At 36.0% G+C, this 23,528-nt stretch overlaps 1 protein-coding gene across 1 annotated transcript in view; it reads right to left on the minus strand.

The window, feature by feature from the left end:
• WDR72 (WD repeat domain 72) overlaps positions 1-23,528 on the minus strand; it is a 225,403-nt gene that overhangs the window by 74,448 nt on the left and 127,427 nt on the right. The window contains exons 15-18 of the mRNA XM_070378522.1: positions 17,349-18,166; positions 14,297-14,388; positions 9,022-9,101; positions 2,438-2,633 (exon numbers count right to left, since the gene is read on the minus strand). Coding sequence (XP_070234623.1) covers positions 2,438-2,633; positions 9,022-9,101; positions 14,297-14,388; positions 17,349-18,166 — 1,186 coding nt within the window. The remainder of the gene's footprint in view (positions 1-2,437; positions 2,634-9,021; positions 9,102-14,296; positions 14,389-17,348; positions 18,167-23,528) is intronic.

Below are 23,528 nucleotides of genomic sequence, written 5' to 3' on the forward strand. Positions count from 1 at the left end.
TAGCACCATGGAAATCTCTCTTCCTCAGATAGTAGTTCTTTTCAGCTGTTAGAACATAGTAAGAGTACAATAACTGTTGCTGTTAATATTATTGTTCCTTATGATATATTAATATTATTGTCATATTACCACAGCACTAATAAGCCAAACATACTATACCCAACATAAAAGAAGTTTATGAGTATCTATACAAAAAATTCATCTGTTACTTTTGAAATGATTTACAAATAAAGTGCAAGAAATCAAGGAACCAAGAAAGAATAAATGAAAATAGAAAAACAAACAAAAACAAGTAGGGGGAATGGGAAACTCATAGAGGAAAAATGAGCAAGGACCTGATAAAATTAAATAATATAAACCATTTATCATAAGAACATTTGATAAAATGATATGTTGCAGTCACACTAAAGCTAAGTAAATCTGCCTATAAAATTTGAGGTATAATCATATTTGGTGAATACCACCTACATCATCCTCTTAACCTTTGAATCAGGATATCTGAGATAAATAAAATAGCTTTTTAGTTATTTATTTTTTAAAATTTCATCAAGTAGTGCAGTGTATACCACTAGTAAAAGATCTAAAGCTTTTCCTGTAATTATTAGCTCCTCTGAATAGTTTTAAAATTAGTTTTGTTTATTTTTTCCAAAAGAGGAAAAATGGCAATGTTAGTATCCAATATAATATTGCTTGCAAATTTTCCTCTTCAATGCTTGTTATTTGCTTCCTATATACTTGCAATTAGAGTTAATATTTTCGTATAAGGACTGTTTCCCAGGAGAATATACACTTATTTGTGAAAATATTATACTTATTTTAAATAAAATATTCTAAATTTAATCCACCAACATATATCAAGTAGTTTTATTATTTTTGTGTTCCAATTCTTATCACAAGCTAATCCTAAATTTTCTAAAGGATCACTCAATAATGATAAAGATAGATAATATTTATTAAGATCCAGATTCTTTAGTCACAGTAAGATTCAGTTCCATAGAATTAATAATTCTCAATAATTCTCAATTATGAAGGTTCACCAGAGAGCCCAATCTGATGAAACTTCAAATAATGAGTAAGCCATGTGATGGCAAAACTCATAAAAATTTCACCTTGATAGCCTGCCAAGAATATCTCAACCAGAAATGAGGCTTATGGGCCAATGGATAAATTAGACACTAGGGATAAGTAACAGAAATACCACCAAGTGAGAATTAACACGTGATGAATGACACTAGCTGAATCAAGAACACAAACGTAGTCAGTGCAATTAATTTAAAAAGGAATTTTTCTACTTCTTGTTTGAAAGGTGTAATACAAATACAATTATGTGACATGAACAAACAGGAAGGCCTTAAAGCGAGTAAATTTGCCAGATAATTAAAGCTAATTTCTTTACAACAAAAAAACAAGTGACTTGAAATCACCACTGAGTTTTAACAAATTACTATCTGAATTTACCAGCCTCAGTGACTTTCTTGGTACTAGGAAATAGTCCATCTATTTTGATCTTTGGCCTTCTTTGAAAAAGCCTTTTTCTGCTACATATCCTCTTTCACTGCATAGTGCTCTCTAATCAGTAATCTTATAAAAATAATAAGAAGAAATAAATATAATACATTTTAAAGAATAATACCTGTTTTAAGATTTAACATTTTAAATATAGCAACATTTCTGAGTCCCAAATAAAATCTCTTTTAAAGAGCTAAAAGAAGTATCTAAAATTTTTTAACAATCTGAAACACGTAAACTTGTAACATGTTTTCCTGAGAAATATATATAATAATATTATATGTTTATTTTTTCATCAAAAGCTTACTAACAAAGTTGAAAATCAAAGTTTTGCTTGATTTTACTATTTTTTAATTTTCACTTTTAAGTCACAGATAACAGGCTAAAAAGTCAGATAACATTATTCAGCAGAAATTTAGATTCACTTTCTAGTCAAAAGCATAAACACTGTGATTATAAAGTTACAGTGATAAAATAAATCTATTACAGAATGAATCAAGTGGTCCAACTATAAAACAGTTTACTTTTAGTTTCTATTTCATTTCTTATCCGCCCCACCCCGAAAAACAGCACATGGCTATTATCATGTTATCAAATGAACACAAATTTAGGACCCATTATTATCAGAGTATTCTTATAATATATGTCCCATTAAGCTATTATTGTTACTTCTGTTTTCATTTTTACTGTCTTAACTTTAAAACACTTAAATAAAGAACATAAATTTTGTTTTGTAAAATATTTATTAATTATAATTTAGAATTAGAAACTTGACAATTATGAGGAAATTGATAGCAGAATAGGTCAGAAACAGGGCCCTTAGCTTGGCTTTTGCAGAAATGATTTATTGTGAACTCATATTCTCAATATGCTCTGAGGAGTAGAAAAAGTTCTGATGAAAGAGATTGCCAATAAATTTTGCACTTACTTTGCAGAGGAAAAGTGTCTGTAGTACACTGTAACTCAGGGTCCTTGGCCCATTCAATCTTTGGCAGCATCTGCATCATCTCATAGTCACCATTCTTTGCCACAGACTCTGGTTCACTGTTGACTGGTGTCTTTCTTAAAGTCTTCATGTGCTTCTGAACTTCTGCCAAAAGAACAGCTTGTATTGCTTCAGTTACCTGTAAAATTTATTTTTTAAATTGAATTATTTTTAGGGTTCCCAAATGCTCGGGGTCTTATATAAACCCCCAAGCCTGGAATTTTGATTTGAACGCCTCACATAAATTGTAATGCTCCATTCCACCAGAATTACTATCAGAAACAACTGAAGTGCAGCTACTGGAAACTAGCATCCAAGTCATCATACTGTTCTTTTAAAAAAAAACTCAAGAGATTAAAAAAGGAAAATTTAAAGAAATTCTCCATTCTTTCTCATAAAATATTTTCATTTTCACCAGGAAACAAAATTTGAATATATCACATTGTTCTTAAAGACAAGTTTAGTTTCTGAATGCCTAGTACAATTTAACTAAACACACTTGATTTAAAAAATACAGAAAATTAAAGACAAAACTTTAATAATAAATCTCACTAAACCGTGTATATGTGTAAATAGTTTCACATGGCTTAAAACGCTGCAAAGCCTGCCTTCCAGTTATTGTACATAGACAGTCAAGAACCACAGTTGAGGGGAGAGGGAAGGGGGATATTTATCATGAGGTATCCAGTGGTGGTAAAGTGGATTGGTATTGTACCTGTCTCCTGAGAACCCAGTGTGCAGGTCAAGAAGCAACAGTTAGAACCGGGCATGGAACAACAAACTGGTTCAAAATTGGAAAAGGAACATATATATGCCAACGTTGTATATTGTCACCCTGCTTATTTAACTTACATGCAGAGTATATCATGTGAAATGCCAGGCTGGATGAATCATAAGCTAGAATCAAGAAATATAAACAATCTCAGATACGCAGATGATACCACTCCAATGGCAGAAAGCAAAGAGGAACTAAAGAACGTCTTAATGAGGGTCAAAGAGAAGAGTGAAAAAGTGGGCTTAAAACTTAACATTCAAAAAAACTAAGATCATGCCATTCGGTCTCATCACTCATGACAAATAGATGGGAACAAAGTGGCAAAAGTGACAGATTTTATCTTCTTGGGCTCCAAAATTACAGCAGACAGTAACCGCAGTCATGAAATTAAAAGACACTTGCTCTGTGGAAGGAAAGCTATGACAAAACTAGACAGCATGTTAAAAAGCAGATACATCACTCTGACGACAAAGTCTGTAGAGTCAAAGCTATGGTGTTTCCAGTAGTTGTATACAGATGTGACAGTTGGACCATAAAGAAGGCTGAATGCTGAAGAACTAATGCTTTCAAATTGTGGTGCTGGAGAAGACTCTTTAAGAGTCCCTTGGACAGCAAGGATATCAATCTTAAAGGAAATCAACCCTGAATATTCATTGGAAGGAGTGACGCTGAACCGGAAACTCTAATACTTTGGCCATCTGATGTGAAGAGCTGACTCATTGGAAAAGACCCTGATGCCGGGAAAGATTGAAGGTGGGAGGAGAAGGGGGAGACAGAGGATGGTTGGATAACATCACTGACTCAATGGACATGAATTTGAGCAAGGTCTGGGAAATAGTGAAAGACAGGGAAGCCTGGCGTGGTACAGTCCACAGTGTCACAGAGAGTCAGACATGACTTAGCAACTAAACAAAATAGCAATCTTGTGAGACTTTTAGGCTCTAGGGACACTCAGAGAGTTTATGCTGATGGTAGATGCTCAGTAAACAGCAGGGGCAGAAGAAACTCTATTCTAAACTCTATTCTAGAGTTTTAAATATAGGGAACATCCAGAAAGTATCAGAGTAGTTTCCTGATCACTGATCATCCCCCTATTCTTGGCCATTCAGATGCTTGGTTGGGTTGTGGCAAAAAGGCTCATGAATGATGTGATTTTACTACTGCACACCGGATCTATTAACATTGTAGTACTGCCTGTTACAATAAAGGTACATAATCCTTACTCATGCATATTATGTGATGAGATATTCAACACTGTGAATGCTGTTGCATACCATGAATACAACATAAAATTCTACACATTATGGTACTGATGACTCATGCTTATTAATATCTACCATATGCTGAAGCATATATTAACTATTAGCTATGATATCTACTAACATACTATTTTAGATCACAATAAGTAAACCACACTTATCATATAGATATTATGAGGGGAAAACCTGTATTAATTATTCATGGATAATTTTACACCATTGAATTTACGTCATTTTAATTTTATCACACATTTTATTTGATAGCACTGCCTCCAAGATATGAGTGGTGTGGTATAAAGAGAAAGAGATCTCAATCTGAAATGAGAAGGTCCAAGTTTCTGATCTGACTATGACAGTTATTACAAATGCAACTTTTGACAAGTTATGTACTTCTCTGGGACTTTAGGGGACACATGTATACCTATGGCTGACTCATGTTGCTATTTGACAGAAAACAACAAAATTCTGTAAAGCCTTCAATTAAAAAAAAAACCAAAACCCCCAAACAACAATATGTGATGCTGAGAGAGGCTAAGATGAGAGCTTTCAATCACAGTAAGCTGTATGGAACTTGCTTCTGTTTCTACATATAAAAATCAGGAAGATATTGGAGGATATCCTTGGACCTGTAGTACATCCAGACTATGGTCTGTCCCTCGGAATGGGCAGATTGGCCATACGCTCCCATAGGATTATGGATGCCCTCTCACGACTGTGATTTAGCATGTCCTCTATCTACCAGATATAATATTCTATAACAACCTGGATCAATATTCTTTCTTAAAAATATACAGAGATTTATGGAACTTCAGTTAATATGTCTAATTATTAGATTGACCATATTTTATAATTGTTAAATTTTGTAATTTTTTAACATCTATGTCACTATAAATATGTACTGCAGGAATAATTAATATGAGTATCATTAAAAAACAAGATGAAGTAGAAACAGCAGGATAAAACATATTTACTGCAATGAGCAGGACAATCGGAGCCACAGAACTTAAAAAGTGAATACAGAATGGCACGTACCCAGTTGGAAGCAAACTCAAAATATGCATTTTGTGCTCAGTGTGAGATCAATACTCAGAGACATGGTACAATTTATATAAGCATATAATAATGCTATGGTATCTGTTATACACTGAACACTGCTGCTGTTACTGCTGCTAAATCGCTTCAGTCGTGTCCGATTCTGTGTGACCCCACAGATGGCCTCCCACCAGGCTCCCCCATCTCTGGGATTCTCCAGGCAAGAACATTGGAGTGGGTTGCCATTTCCTTCTGCAAACTAATACTGAACACTAAAATCATGCAAATAGAGTTGAAATAGATTTTGTGTACTTTAAAACTATACATGATAGAAGGTAAAATTTAATGATAGTTTCTGACTATCGATACTTAAGTCTCTCTAGCATGTAAATACAGTAGATAATTTTTGTAGATAGGTAGTATACATAGAATTTTTCCCAACAAATATAAAATCTATAGATATTATATAACTTTGTAATGATAATAATGAACCAGAATTGAAAGCACAATGCAATAAAGCTGTCTCCCAAATGCATATATAGTTTTTCCTGAAAGATAGATACATGAAGCATTACAATTTATAAAAGAAGGTGCAGATTTAAAATGAAGTTTGAAAATCCATTGACTGAGAAAAGAGAGCCACATCTGGACCATACTTATTAGCTGGAAGTATTACTGTGCCATACTACTACTACTGCTACTGCTGTCGCTTCAGTCGTGTCCGACTATGTGCGACCCCATAGACGGCAGCCCACCAGGCTCCCCCATCCCTGGGATTCTCCAGGCAAGAACACTGGAGTGGGTTGCCATTTCCTTCTCCAATGCATGAAAGTGAAAAGTGAAAGTGAAGTCGCTCAGTCGTGTCCGACTCTTAGCGACCCCATGGACTGCAGCCTACCAGGCTCCTCAGTCCATGAGATTTTCCAGGCAAGAGTACTGGAGTCGGGTGCCATAGCAAGCTAAATTTTTTTAATGGTTTTCTGCTAACACCTTGAAACAGCAAAGTATTGTAAAATAGTACAGAGCATTATGAAGACTCATAAGAGCCCCTGTGGCCTGCATATGGTTTCAATGTCCAGACTTTCTGGTATAAAAGCATTTTCCCAAGTCAGACTCACACTAGCCTTTCATGTCTTTTCATCATTTCCTTGAAAAACAATACTTCTCTCTGGTGGCCTGGATTTCATGGTTTCTCCTACCAGTGTTAGAGTATAAAATTCAAAGAACTTCAGTGTTGCTTCAGAAATGTGCAAGTTAGCAACCCCAAAACTCGCTGTTGCTTCTCCAGCATTTATTTCTATGTCGGGCATATTTCATGTGTAAGAAACAAAAGAGACAATCTGCAAACTCTTTCATCTGCAAAATTAACTTGTCCTTACTTATTTGCTTAAAAATACCCCCTTCAATTTCTGAAGTAGGATTTCGCTCTGTTTTACAAAATCATTACCATTGCCAGTATTCTTAAAATACATTAAAAAGCAGATTCAAATTAACATGTTTAACTGCTTAAATGAACACCTTTATAAGGAATTTGAGGATTGGTTATTGAAGCATTTATATGTATATTTGCAACAGCCTCTGTTTTTCCTGAAGGACCCAGGAATTCTCATTTCTATAGTATCTGTCCTGTGCTCAGATGCTCAGTCATGTCCAACTCTTTGCGACCTCATGGACTGTAGCCTGCCAGGACCCTCTGTCCATAGGATTTCCCAGGCAAGAATACTGGAGTGGGTCACCATTTTCTTCTCCAGGGGATCTTCCCAACCCAGAGATCGAACCTGAATCTCTTACATTTCCTACATTGACAGGCGGATGCTTTACCTCTAGCGTCACCTGGGAAGTCTCATTTTTACTTTACACATGAGGAAAATAAATAATCAACAAGTTAAACCTATCTTCCAGAATCATTTATCAGGTTAGTGGCAGAAATGAGAGAACTTTGAAGCTTAAACTTCATACAGAGTGAGTAATAAATGCTCTGGTAATATTTGTCCTGCTGCCAGCATTTTAACAAGGTCATAGAATCATAGAACCTTAAGGTCCATTAGTCCAAATATGTCCAAACTACATTAAAATTTATTTGATGGTCAAACGGACAACTACAAAAGATCTTTAATTGGAGCAATTCAGAATAAATGTTCTGCTGAATTCTTTTTTCCCTAAGAATTGTTTTCTCCACTGAGAAATTCTTTGGCTACTGGGGAAAAAAGAATTCCGTCTTTAATAGAGACTCTTTCACGGTGCTAGCAAATCTGCTGGTAAAGTGAACATATACTGATGTTTATTTGATTAACACAGAGGCTTTTTCATAGCTATTCAGACATTCACTAAATATTTATTAACTGGCTGCTGTCACTTCTGCTTTTCTGTGCATTAGTGAAAGCAGTGAGTGAGACAGGCAAAGTCCCTGCTCTCAGCAAGCTTCTGTAACAGTGAAAAGACAGAAAATAAGCAAGCAAAAAACAAATGGTAAAATCTCCATTAAAAGCAAGCCTAACAAAGAAAATAAAAATGGATACTGTGACAGTGACTGGAGCAGTGGGGAGAGACAGGGTACAGTGACAATATTAGATGGAATGATCAGGGAAGACTTCCCTGAGAAATTGGCTTTTACGCAAAGATCCAAAGGATGAATGGGAAAAAATGAGAATTCTAGTCCGAGAGAACAGTAAGGTCCTGAGGTGGAAATGAGCTTCGTGAGTTCTGGATATAATAAGCAGATCAGTGTGGCTAGTGAGGACGGGGGAGAATGATGAGGAAAGAGGTCAGGCTGGGGGCAAATCATGTAGGCCATGGCTTTAATGACCATCCCAACTGTGTTATTTGGTTTCATGGTATCAACCCCCACAGTCTGTTCTGAATCGACTTTCTTTGTTTTCTTGTAACCAAAAATAACCATTTGTAATTGGCATTATTGCTATGCTTGTCTTGCAAATGTGACATTTATTTAGCCCATGAAGAATAAAGTTCCAGTTAATATTCATCTAATCAATGCACAGATATTTATTGTATTATGTACAAAGCTATCCACACATACACAAACAATCCTTGAAATAAGGAAAAGACTTAAATTGGACATTGAGTAAACGAGGTCTCTAAATCAGCTCACAAATGAAAAGGATAGAAAAATGATCTCTAATCATACCTATCAGATTCACAAGCCTAGGGACCTTTCCATCTAATATTGAAATCAAATAATAAACGCTTGCCTCAGTGGGCACTAAAGTAAACACCTCTTCATCAGCCCCCTCTGTTCATGCCCCTAACTCGGTGCATCCCTGCATGTTCTTTTCCACTTTTCCCTCATTGTTAATCTCTGTATCAGTCCTATTAAATGAAATATCCTGGAAGAAAACACAAGAGTACCTACTTATGTATATTCTCAGGTAGAGGGGAATATGAAGGAAATGTAGCAGCAAGGAACTCTTCCAATAACTTCACGAAATGAACTGTTATCATACCTGAACAGACTGGTCTCTCCAACAGGAAATTAGCTTCAAAAGTGAAACGTCAGCTTCAGGTAGATGAGATTCACTCTTACCTAAAAATATATAGAACACATTTGTATCTTGAGAGTATTAAACATGGAAGCAGCCCAATGATCTTCAACCCTGACTGCACACTGAAATCACTTGGGAGCCTTTTTTCCCCCCACAAAAATCAATCTTCCAGTGATTTTGGTCTAATAGGTCCTAGGGTGAGAATGGGGTAGGTATTAATACTTTTTAAAAGTACCTTAGATGATTTTCCTATATAGCCAGAGTCAAGAAACATTAATTAACATATATGTATTTCTAATAATTATCCTAATACACATTCACATCAAATCAAACTCATCTTTATACCTTAAACCCATTTTCTGTACCTTTTTGCCACCAAAATGCAATGACTAACATTTTCCTCAAAACAGATTACTGAATTTCACAACTCCTTCCTCACACAAGTAGTTCCTGAAATTCCACCTTGCCATGAATCAGTATCTATCACACAGAAAGCCCTATAAAAAACTTCCTTTGATTTGTCCTTACCCAGCTATACTACTCTGATCAATAGGTATAGCACTTATGTTTTAATTTGACTCGTTTTGTTATGTATCGTTTCTTTTAAATTTGCCCTCTTGAATGTCCTTTCTATCTATTTGCCCTAATGTTCAGCGTGAAATTTTAAGGGTGAGCTATGGCTTAGTTTATTTAAATTGATCCACAGAGTGTCCAACAGTTCCCTACACAAAAAAGCACTTAATAAGTGCCTTTTCATTAATTGAAAATGGACATATTATCATCCAAATGAAAAAATCAATGAATTAAGGCTTTCTGATGGCTAAAGTATATTATCTAGGTGCCAGATCCAGGAGTGAGATAAGGAAGAGTGATGCAATCCTGCACTGGAGGGAAAATTGCTATAATTGTCTATTTAAATTAATGTATTAATGTATGTTTGAAACCCTGGATCAACTAAATTAGTTTTAGTCTAAGATGCTTTTCATTGAACTACCATTTTATATATTAATAGACATGTATGTGTGTGTGTGCATATCTCACATTAGTGGGCAAGGGAGATTAATAGAAGGTATTGATATAAACTGGGGACATAAAAGAAATAGATAAGAAACTTCTGACTCATTATTAATATCATTTTTTCCTATGGAACCTATGATATAAATTGGAAATGGCCAAGAACAGTATATAAAACATGTGAGCATGACAGAGCACTATGAGTTTGAAGTTGTTATCTTTCATTTCTTCATGAGCAGAGCAGGTAAAGGAGTATTTTCTTTTTATCTATTTCCTTTCTCCCTCTTTCATTTGGTTGACCTTGTGATTGCACCATCAAAGTTAAGTATTGGTCTCAACTGTAACTACTTACTGGCATCATAGGGTACTTCATAGTGCACTTTAATGTGATGTTAAAACTTTAATATGAGATGGAAATGAGAGCCAACTCTTCTTGGCAATGTCAATGAGTTAAAGAATTAATTATAACTTCAGGGGAAAGATAAAAAGAAAACATCTCAGGCTTACCAATATTACTTAGCCATCATTTCTGATGATGGAAGTGGCTCAGTCCTTCAGAATGAGCACCTCAGAGTACTATTTTATTCCTTAGGCTTGGACTTTATAGATTAATAGCATGAAGTGAATCTCTCCTTTCTTTAACCTTCCATCTGCCAATTATTAAAACATAAAACCATGTTTCTTCTGTACCTAACTTAATTTTAAATGCTATAAATGCCACCTCTCAACATCAGGGAGATTGTTTGCTAATAACCCTAGTTGCTCAGGCTGCTTTGGTTGGGACAATCATAGGAAAAGCTGAGGCCTCCTTGGTTCTGGTTAGCAAATACCTGGGTCTCAGCAGAGGCCACTTACTGTTTTTATTTTGTTGCTAAGCCATGTCTGATTCTTTTGCAACCCTATGGACTGTAGCCTCACATGTCCATGGGATTCTCCAGGAAAGAATACTGGAGTGGGTTGCCATTTCCTTCTCCAGAGGATCTTCCCAACCCAGGGATTGAACCCACATCTCTTGCATTGGCAGATGAGTTGTTTACCACTGAGCCACCAAGGAAGCCCAGAAACCACTTATATTATACCTTAAATTATAATCTCTTTCCCAGCGTTATAAAAAATAAAAATTAGAGTAAATAACCCTAATAATGACTACTACTTCAGGCAAAGGCAGGCAATCCAGACTAGGTCCTATAGAGGAAACATAACTTATAATCATAAATGTGAGAAATGGCCTGACATAGAAAGAGCAAGGAAGTTGGAATTAGATGGAGATGGACTGGAATCCTAGTCCTTCAGCTTGTTAGCTGGTTGACTATGCATGAGTCATCTAACTTCTCTGATCCCCAATTTCCCTAAGGATTAAACAGAGATAGATCCTCCTATTGTGCAGTGTTATTTCTATATTAGTTGACATAATACATGTAAAGTTTGTGGACTTAATTCTTTGGACATACTGCTGCTAAGTCACTGCAGTAGTGTCTGACTCTGTGTGACCCCATAGATGGCAGCCCACCAGGCTCCCCCATCCCTGGGATTCTCCAGGCAAGAACATTGGAGTGGGTTGCCATTTCCTTCTCCAATGCATGAAAGTGAAAAGTCAAAGTGAAGTCGCTCAGTCATGTCCAACTCTCAGCAACCCCATGGACTGCAGCCCACCAGGCTCCTCCATCCATGGGATTTTCCAGGCAAGAGTACTGGAGTGGGGTGCCATTGCCTTCTCCTTGGACATACTAGCGACTTAATAATTGGAGACTATTAATAAACTCTCATTTTAAAATATTCTGAATGAATATTCTATTCAAAAGCCCTGAGAGGGCCACTGTGCAACTGTTATTCAGGCCATCCCAATGTATTAATCATATGCTACACAACTTTAGAAGTAAAAAGCACATCAAATCTGGAATCTTATTCTTATTTTCCAAATCCAGTAACTATGGCTTTTAAAGGAGTAGAAGATACACTTAAAGCTACATAAGTAGTAAGTGGCAGAACTGGATCTAGAACCTCAGTGGTTTATCTCCAAAACCATTGTTCTATTTTTTATTCATCCTCAATCCAAAAGTATTTGCTTAATTCCTTCCAAGCATTGTTCTGGGAACTGGCAGCACAGCAGTGAATAAAGCTGATCAAAAAAAAAATTATTTAATAACCTCCCTGGAGCCTACATTTGAGTGGCAGGAGGTAGGTGGCAAATGAAAAAATTATATACAGCATGTCAGATGTTGAAAAGGGTTATGGTCAAACAGGGAAAGGGGTAGAGTATGCTAGGGAGAATGGAGGGTGCCTGCATTGATAAGATGGCATTTGAGGATGAATTGAAGGATAGAGAATAGAGGTGGGGAACAGCAGGTTGACTTATACGGAATCTGGAGAAAGGGTCTTCCAGGAGGAGGGGACACTCAGTGCAAAGACTTAACCCTGCCTGACATGTTCTGGAAAGAGTTAAAAAGGCAGCCTTGCTGGAAGTAGTGAAGCTAGGGATGAATACAAAGAGATGAGGTCAGATGGAGGCGTGTGTGAAGACATAGGTAGAGCAGCCAGGTTATACAGGGCCTCATGAGCTATCGTAAGGACTGTAGCTTTTATTCAGAGTGAAACAGAAGCCGCTGAAAAGTGTTAAGTAGTAGCATGAGGGCTTCCCTAGTGGCTCAGACAGTGAAGAATCCACCTGCAGTGCAGATAGACCTGGGTTTGATTCCTGGTTCTGGAAGATCTCCTGGAAAAAGGAATGACTACCCATTCCAGTATTCTTGCCTGGAGAATCCAATGGACAGAGGAGCCTGGCAGGCTCAGTCCATGGGGTCACAAAGAGTCAGACATGACTGAGCAACTAACACACATGAGGTTCTGACTTAGTTTCAAATAGACCATTCTGGATATTTGGTTGGGAATAGAGTGCAGGAGTCAAGAACAGCAGAGGGTAGTTAGGAGCCTTCTGTATCCAGGCAAGAGGGGATGAAGTCTCACACCAGGCATTTGGCAGAATAATAGAGAGAAGCAGTCAGAATCTGGGATATGTTCTGAAGATAGAACCAAAATGATTACTAAAAGTTTGGATGTGGAGTATGAGGAAAAGGAGAAAGTCAAAATGGCATTAAAGTTCTTGGCCTGAATAGCTGGAAAGATAGAATTGATGCTTTTGAACTGTGGTGCTAGAGAAGACTCTTGAGAGTCCCTTGGACTGCAAGGAGATCCAACCAGTCCATTCTAAAGGAGATCAGCCCTGGGATTTCTTTGGAAGGAATGATGCTAAAGCTGAAACTCCAGTACTTTGGCTACTCATGCGAAGAGTTGACTCATTGGAAAAGACTCTGATGCTGGGAGGGATTGGGGGCAGGAGGAGAAGGGGACGACAGAAGATGAGATGACTGGATGGCATCACTGACTCGATGGACGTGAGTCTGGGTGAACTCCGGGAGTTGGTGATGGACAGGGAGGCCTGGTGTGCTGCGACTCATGGGGTCGCAAAGAGTCGGACACAACTGAGCAACTTAACTGAACTGAACTGAACTGAGATGTCAAAGGAGACTTCCCTGGTAGCTCAGACGGTAAAAGCATCTGCCTACAATGTGGGAGACCTGGGTTTGATCCCTGGGTTGGGAAGATCCCCTGGAGAAGGAAATGGCAACCCACTCCAATATTCTTGCCTGGAAAATCCCATGGACAGAGGAGCCTGGCAGGCTACAGTCCATGGGGTCGCAGAGAGTCGGACACAACTGAGCCACTTCACTTGAGATGTCAAAAAATTGGATGAGGAGGTTTGGGAGATAAATTAGCCATTTGGCATCAAAATAAAATCTTAACACCAAGATTGTTACCCAGGAAAATTCAAAGACAAATTTCTGAAATAGCTGTAAAACTGTAAAGCTGTAAAACTACTTAATATAATACTTATATGGTAATAAAGATATTGATATAGGAAGCTTTCTTATAAATCATATGGGACCTTTATTTAATATTAAGTGTTTTCTTGCTGAAAAGCTTCAGAATTTTAGGCATTTCACAGATCATTTGAAAAATCCATTACATTACATCTTATAAGATACTTGTTCTAATAATGAAATTTCATATATATAGACAGAATATAAAACTATAACCATGTGAAACATAGACTAAACCAAGTAGTAAACATGCACCCTTCTCATTCTAAACTGTAGGATACTATCCAGTTATGGCACTTTTATTTCATAGAAAAATAATTCGACTATATCTGTAACTACTTTACCATTTCGTAAGTAACTGTAGAAGCTTGAAATATTCAGAATATCATTTCCAGGACTTTTCATCTTATTATGCACAGATTCGATTTTGAAAGCACTGTTGAGGAAAAATTTAAAAGATATTGTTAAATATGTATAAACATATTTTGAGAAACAAATTGAAGATATGACTGACTGCATGACCACTTTAACAAATTTGGGAATTGAACACATTATTTTTAGCAATGTATTTTACATTATTCTCTTTGGTGAATCTTATTTCCCCACTTTGAATTACCTAAAAGCCTAATCTCAATTGAATTGTGAATCTTGGTTTATTCAGAATTATTTTGTGATCCACTTTTACTGGAAAGCCATTGCTACTTTAAGTCATGTGATTTTGGCTAATGCAATAAATTTTTGAATCCTAATATGTTCATATCTGCCAAAGAATTATCCCCAGATACCATCAGGACTTGATGAAGGCAGTCTTTATCCTAGTCCAGTGATTCAATGGGGGAAAATTTCAGATACTATCCATGGATATTCTTAAAGGCAAATAGCTCTTTGCTTAAAATTTAGTTAAATCATGCACTCAGTTGTTAAGCATGCAAAGATTTCTTCACCTTCCTGACCACAGTGAAATGTGAGCAAAATGGCCACATTTATTGGAAAGATTTACTGTGAAAAATTCAATACACAGTATTTTGATTTCCTTAAATATGACACATAGTTCCCAAAAGCAGATCAAATCTGATGTGGCTTATTTAGGGAAGCAGTCTCTAATCCTGACACCTTCATTCAATAATTTATTTTAATGAAGAATTTTGTAAAGAATTAACTAACATGTGGCAATGATTTTAAGGCCTTTTAATGGATAGCATGCTGAAAGCCCTTAATCTTCCCTGAAGGGCTCCAGACACATCCTCCACATCCTGTATTCAGCATCAGGAACAAGCTCAGAATGAAAACCTCTGGTGATAGTAACTAAGTCCCTCATCTGCTCTGTCTGGTCACGATTAGGCTAACAAATAGAATTTGTTTTTAGAATTGAAGAAATCTTGATGTTGCTGCTGCTAAGTCGCTTCAGTCGTGTCCAACTCTGTGTGACCCCAGAGACGGCAGCCCACCAGGCTCCCTGGTCCCTGGGATTCTCCAGGTAAGAACACCAGAGTGGGTTGCCATTTCCTTCTCCAATGCATGAAAGTGAAAGTGAAAGTGAAGTCGCTCAGTCGTGTCCGACTCCTAGCGACCCCATGGACTGCAGCCTACCAGGCTCCTCCATCCATGGGATTTTCCAGGCAAGAGTACTGGAGTGGGGTGCCATTGCCTTCTCCGGAAGAAATCTTAACCATCACCTATTCTATTCACTTCATTTTGTAAATGAGGAAAGCAAAGCCCAAAGGGGCTAAGTGACCAGTCCAAAGCCACACTACTTTAACCACAAAACTGGGATTTGTTCTCAGGTCTTTAGAATCGGCTGACTATAATTTTTTTATCATACATTAGGTGTTATTTAATTTTCTTATTAATAGAAAGAAAAGTGAAAGGAGCCTAACTGAAATTAAAATACACATATTACATATATATATGTTATAAACATGAAGTTATATATTATGTATAAATATATTATAATGAACAAAAGAAAAAAATAGAGGTAACTTAAGTATAGGAATCATGGAAATTTACCAGTCTCTGCTTTCTCATTATTATGGCCACCAAACAGAAAATGGAAAAACCCTATAGCATAGAAGCATTGAAATGGAAGGAAGCTTAACACTGAATCTATGTAATCCATATGGACTTGCTACCAGACTGTAGGTTCACTGAAGGTAGGAAGTCTATTATATAGTACCTGGCACAGATTTGTTGAACTGAGCTCTTACCAAAGAAGAGAAATGTCAAGGACCGTTTACTACCATGTAATGAGCAGTTCAAACAGTACATCTTCTCCAAAGGCTTTCAGATGGTTTCATCTCACACTAATTATTCTCTTCCCTCTGATCATCTACAATACTTACCTATACTACAAATGTTTCTCCTTGTTCTTTTAAGTGTTTTCTACTTACTTCATATGCATTATTTCATCATTTGAAAGAGTTCCTACCCAAATAAAAAATTTATTTATGTTTCCTCTGTAAGCTAGTGCTAAGGACATATTCATTAAGCACTTGGTGAATCAAATAAAATCTTCTAACATCAGACTATGAAAAACTATATTGAATTTTAGCATGGGAGAAGGTAAATACAGGGTCAAGGTTAGCAATCAGGCTCTGGAATTAGACTGACACCCGGCCTCAAATCAGCTTGCAAGGCTCTGAATTAATCTTGGGGTTGGTACTTTCTCTTCATAAGTCTCAATATCCGATCTATACATTAAGCAAAGTACTTGCACCTACACCCTAGCTTTGCTGTGCACATGGAATGAAATCAAGTGGCCGGTGAAATCATGTGGCTTACATGGTGACTAGTAGATATTAAACCCCCCCAAAATAATAGCTATTGTTACTAAACCATACTTTCTATAAATGAATTGATGGTAACCCCTTCTATATTAATATGCCAGAGTACAAATTAAATGGTGGGATTTGAGGTATGAATTTTTCAAATTTTTCCTTTCCTAATGATATATAAAATATATCATCAGAGGCATTTACTTTAATGCTTTTTGTTCATAGTTAATTCACAGCAAGTATAATGGATTTCAAATGTGTGTGAATCTGTTTATCTATCTACCTATCTGTTGAACCATTCAGCATCCAGTACTGTGAATTTTCTGGAACATATTATGAGACCAGTGGATATTTGCTGGATGAATCAATTTTAAAATATACAGATTTATTGTCCAAATATTTTTCCAATCTCAAAGAATTAAATGGAAGATTTTCTTAAATGTGTTTTGAGCTAAAGAAGATGTTGCTTATTTACTCTTTCTTTCCTTCTTTCCTTCCTTCCTTATAGGAAAGAAGGAAGAAAGAAAAGGAGAAACAAGGGAGGCTAGAGAGCTAAATTTAACAAATAATAATAATTTTTTAATATCCTAAATAAGAAAAGTCAAAATCTCTAGGTATGTCTTACCTGTCCATTCCATATGCCAGTTCTAAGGGCATGTTAACTAACTTGTTAACTAAAAATAGTTTGCTCAATAAATAAACTATAGTGTTTGACTCTTGCAAAGAATCAGAATTATTTTCCAGTCCTTTTGGCATCCCAGAGTGATTTGGAAAAGTGGAAGTGTATTTATCTGACAAGTCCAAAACTTTTCTAGAAAATAAATTCACTTTTGAATAGTCTTTTTTCATTTCAGTATTGTATAAATCCCAACCTGGCAGCATCAATGAAAAGTGATCTTCATTTGCAGCAAGTCCTAAAGAAACAGGACCCTGAAGCTTTAAAATATTGAGATGCTTAATGCAGAGATTATCTAATTCTTTATCCACTCCCCATGGCAGAAGGCAAGATAGGAGCAATTTAGCTGTGTCTATTGTGAGGTTGGCATCGACTTTTCTTGACTGCTTAGGGTGCATCTTTTTGAAGTTCTTTATTTTCTTCTGCTTTTTAACGCCATCATTTTCTTCTGATAATTTGATGGCGTTATCTCCTTGGGCTGGGCTTTCACCAACAGGCTTGGCATGTACCTCCGTAGAGAGAGGACCACAGACAGTTTTATTTCTTTTCAGTGTCAGTGTTGTCTTCTCTACTGTACTTTTGGCTCTTCTCAGAATCTCACTGCAGTAGAATGAATTGGAAGGGTCAACATCACGGATTGGAGTCGGCAGCAAAAGTTCAAGAAGGCTTTCCAGATCAAAAAGAAGTATATGAAAGCCAATGTTACTCCATTTTGTCTTCACAAGCAAGACATTAAAAGGTCCCGAGAAAGACTTGGCATCAGCAACCTGAGGGAGATTTTTAAAATGTATGTCAAAGTTCTTATTTTTTAAGTGATTTTATTAAAGTTTCCATGATATTAAAATGGCATAAAAAGAAATTATTAAGTAGCAGTACAATTAAAGGCAAGTCATTACAGTTTTTTGTCTTAGCTATAAATATTCCTCTCCAAATTAACATTCTATATTCTAATTATTTTGCAAACTTTTGTTTCTCTGAAACTTATTTTTTCCCCTGAAGAAATATGAATTAAGCCTAAAGAGTTAGATGGCATCAGATTAACTTCCTTTCAGATACACTTATGTATCTTCTTATCACTATAACCATGAAAACATACAAGAGGGGAAAAGTGGGTATGAAAATTAAGGAGCAGAAAAGTTAGAACACTTGCAAGAACTGAGGAAGTCTTTTAAGAAAAATGGTTTCTCCAAATTTGTTTATAATATTTAGTAATTATAAGTAATCTAAAATGTTAACTAGTATCAATTTTTTTTTTTAATTTTAAAGATTTGCTTTGTGGACTTGCATTTGTATTTTCTCTGAGATGATTTTGCCCTAAATACTAGCACAGTGGGCTCCCACAATTCAGTTTTGTTCCAGCTTATTTAAGAGGTCTTCCTTGAGTACCCCGTGTCTCTATCCTCTTCCTTGCATTTTTTCCTTCATAGTACTAATTATTGCCTTATATGAAATACTTGTTTACTGTATATTTTCCCAAATATCATTCAGTTTCCACCCCTGCAGGAGCTTTGTGCATCCCTTTGTTCTCAATGCCAATAAAATAATGCCACTATACACCATTATTAAGGGCTTGATAAATGTTTGTTGAATAAACCATGAACAAAGAAATCAAATATTTTTAAATGATGGTGTACAAATAAATTTATTGGGGAAAATGTATTCTGTTAGGCATAAAAAAATCTTTTTTGTTAAACCATGTGTGTACAGCTATATAGATAGTTTTAAAGATTGCTATAATACATAAATATATAAATATGTGTATATATTAATATAAACATACATGTGTATACAGTCACAAGGAACAGGGATAGTTACCAAAATGCTGACAACAGTTAATTGGAAAAAGGGGGTTAAAATGATGTTTATTTATACTTTAGGGGTTTTGTTTGTTTTTCTGGTTTAGTTTTTTGAAATTTTTTGTGACTATATATTTAATTTAAAAATATAAAAAATGATATTTTAAAAACCATTAAAATTTTTTAAAAAACCAAAATGGGGACAAACTTAAATAGCACTTTTTTTCTTTGCAAATGCAAAAGAATAGTATACAGATTGAAAAATGGTCACATAACATCAATATCAATTGACAAATAATAACATTCAAATTAAAATATAAAAAATGCTTACCACCAATGGTAATCAAAAAGTAAAATTAGAATAAAAATATCATTCACTACCTATTAATTTAGCAAAAAGTCTGTCTTACATTATTTTATTTTATTTTGTAATGTTTAATACATACAAATAATGTATAAACCATGCATTTAGTTTTTTAAGATTATTAATGTCTTATACCAACAAACATGGACAAACCTAATCAGCATCATTATTCATAATTGCCCCAAACTAGAAGCAACCTTCCCTGATGGCTCAGTGGGTAAAGAATCTGCCTGCAATGCAGAAGACAGGAGGCTTGGATTTGATCCTGGGTCAGCAGGATCCCCTGGAGAAGGAAATGGCAACCCACTCCAGTATTCTTGCCTGGAGAATCCCATGGATAGAGGAGCCTGGCGGGATACAGTATATGGGGTCATACAGAGTCAGTGACTTGTCATTCATGACAATACACTATCAACTTATTATTAGTTGAAATAGTCACTAAGTCCTTTTTACCTTGCAAATTCTTCCTTATACATTATTTTAAACAGTAAGGACTTAAAACTAAATAACTGTTATACTTTCATTCAACTGTACTGCTGCTGCTGCGTCGCTTCAGTCGCGTCCGACTCTGTGCGACCCCATAGACGGCAGCCCACCAGGCTCCCCCATCCCTGGGATTCTCCAGGCAAGAACACTGGAGTGGGTTGCCATTTCCTTCTCCAATACATGAAAGGGAAAAGTGAAAGTGAAGTTGCTCAGTCGTGTCCGACCCTCAATGACCCCATGGACTGCAGCCCACCAGGCTCCTCCATCCATGGGATTTTCCAGGCAAGAGTACTGGAGTGGGGTGTTCTTCCATGTTCTACATCCTTACTAACACAGGATCTCATTTTTGTCAATATGGGGATATAAGTTGTTATTTCTTCTAGTTTTAATTTTTATTTTTAATTATTACCATTAACTATCATTGCAATATTTCATTGGCCTTTCACATTTGTTCTACAAAGTGTCTACCTATGACTTCTATAAACGTTCTTTTGTCTTTTATTGACTTTCAGGTTTATATATTCATTCTGGTAGTAATCTGTTGGTTATTTGGTCCAAATCAGTCAGTCAGTCTGTTTAGTCATGACCCACTCTTTGTGACCCCATGAACCACAGCACACCAGGCCTCCCTGTCCATCACCAACTCCTGGAGTCCACCCAAACCCATGTCCATTGAGTTGGTGATGCCATCCAACCATCTCATCCTCTGTCGTCCCCTTTTCCTCTTGCCCTCAATGTTTCCCAGCATCAGGGTCTTTTCAAGTGAGTCAGCTCTTTGCATCTGGTGGCCAAAGTATTGGAGCTTCAGCCTCAACATCTATCCTTCCAATGAACATCCGGGACTGATCTCCTTTAGGATGGACTGGTTGGATCTCCTTGCAGTCCAAGGGACTCAAGAGTCTTCTCCAACACCATAGTTCAAAAGCATCAATTCTTTGGTGCTCAGCTTTCTTCATAGTCCAACTCTCACATCCATACATGACCACTGGAAAAACCATAGCCCCTTTTCTCTATTTGTGGTTTATCATTTCATTACTTTTAATAATGTTTTCAGATGAATATTGAATTCTTATTTTAATACTATCAAATTTGTGAAATATTTATTTAAAAATTATATTTTGGGGGTATTCTTTAAAAAGAAAAATGAAAACTTTCCCTATCCAGAGAATATAAAATTATTTACCTATTTTTCCCCAAATTTAAAGTTGCACAGAACTTTTAAATTCTTTAATACTTTCTTCTTTCATATTTGTGTTTGATTTGCAATTGGAAATGATTTTCATGTTTTTTTAAAATTTTGACATCCAATTATTTTGATATTATTTATGAATGTGTCTTTTTCCCACTGATCTCTATTTCCTGGGACATTAAGCAATTTATCGATGACTGCACAATACTCCACTGTATAATAGCTTTACAAAAAGACTTTAAGAGCTGATTGGGTAGTTTCTTCTATCCTGTTCTTCCTATGGTCTTCTATTCTTTCAAACTCCAAATTATATCTCCCACTTATTCAGACAGTGCTTAATTTCCTTTGATAGTTTTGTAACTGTTCAAAATGATGTTTATATTTTTCACTTACAATTTTTAAACGTTCCAAAACACCTATAACTATGGGTCCCTTTTAATTTCTGATGTTATTTTTTTTGCTTTTGTTTCTTTCTTGCTAAAAGTTTGTCCATTTTAATTTTTCTTTTCAGGGAATCAACTTTGAATTTGTTGATCCTCTCGGTGAAATAATGTTTTTCTCAGGAGATAGTTTCACGGAGTATACTATTTAAACTTATTTTCTCATAGCATTTTAAGGCGTTATTCCGCAGTCTTCTGGCTTGCTTTGATGCTGTTGAGATGTCACATAGGCAACTGATGTAGTCTGTCACTCCATCTGGCCTTTCTCTCTCTGCTTTTCAGATCTTATTGTCTTTAATATTCTGTGTGGAAACACAGAATCACTGAGATTCTTCTGGTGTGGATATTTTGCCCCAGTCTTACACTGTATCTGAATATTCCTATCTTTCATTAATCTTGTGAAGTTCTCAGATTTGTCTTTTTGAATATTTTCTCTCTGTGTCCCTTATGAAACTCTGATTAGTTATTAATATTTGTCACTCAATCCCCTTTCATGTTTTTTGTCTCTTTGTCTCTCTGCCACATGCTGGCAGTGACTTAAGAACTTCCCTTCTGATAAGCTAGTTTTCTTCTCACCTGTCTCTACTGTGCCATTTAATTTACCCATTGAGTTTCTAATTTTGATTTTTACCTTTTTCATTTCTACAAGTTCTATTTGACAAATTCATCATTTTATAGTTTGTTAGTTCTTCCTTATGTTTCTAAACTCTTTATTTTTTAAAACATACTTATTTTCTTTGCATGCTGTAACTATAATTACAATTTTTAAGATCTTTGTTGAATATGACTCTTATTTTGTTCATGCTTTCCTATTTCCTTATGTGTTTTGTAAGTATGTGTATGTTTCTAAGTATGTGTATGTTTGAAACATTATCAGTGATAATCCTTTGAGACATGGGTAAAAGATGCATTCTTCTAGAGAGGAGTTGTGTTTTTGACTGCCAGATACTCAGAGGTACCACCAGCAGGCCCCTATTTAAATAAAAATGTCAGCTTAAGACTTTTTTCACTCCTTGCAATGTGAATCCTAACCCTGAACCTGTGTGAAGTTCAGGTTATGGTTAGCAATTCTCAGGCAAAACTGCTTTCCCCCATCCATCTTGGCTAAACCCAACAAAGAAATATATTGTCTTCTTTTGCGGAATATATATATATTTTTTTTTTTTTACTGCACATACAGCTCTAAGAGAAAAATGAACTTGTGCAAAGGTCTCCAACCCAAATTCCTATCAATATACTGGACCTGGACACTCCCTTTAATTACCTATGTGTGAGTGTCAAGTCACTCAGTCGTGTCCGACTCTTTGCGACCCCATGGACTGTAGCCTACCAGGTTCCTCCATCCATGGGATTTTCCAGGCAAGAATACTGGAGTGGGTTGCCATTTCCTTCTCCAGGAGATCTTCCCAACCCAGTGATTGAACCCGGGTCTCCCACATTGTAGGCAGATGCCTTACTGTCTGAGCCACCAGAGAAGCTCTTAATTACCTATAGAGTGGTTAAAATCCAAGCTGAGAGACCCCAGAAATTAGCAGATGTCTTTCAGCTTTCCCTCTATCTGTCTAGATTTGTGATTTCACCTTGTTTTTTTACCTTGAAAAGTTTCCTTAAATTTCATTTTAACTGAGCTATGTATTATTTTTAAGGATTAATTGTAAAATATTTTATCCACTATTTTTAGAGAATTAATCAGTACTGATGTGCAGGCTATTTGTCCACAAATAGAAAAGGGGTTTGTAAAGAGTACTAAAAGTTAAAATATTCAGCTTCAAAAATGGAACAAAAAAAGGGGACTGTCACACACTATATGATGTATGTAAACTGGTATCTCTTTCATGGAAGACAGCAAAATCT

Source organism: Bos mutus, chromosome 10 (genome assembly GCF_027580195.1).
Source record: "Bos mutus isolate GX-2022 chromosome 10, NWIPB_WYAK_1.1, whole genome shotgun sequence".
NCBI classification, from domain to species: domain Eukaryota; kingdom Metazoa; phylum Chordata; class Mammalia; order Artiodactyla; family Bovidae; genus Bos; species Bos mutus.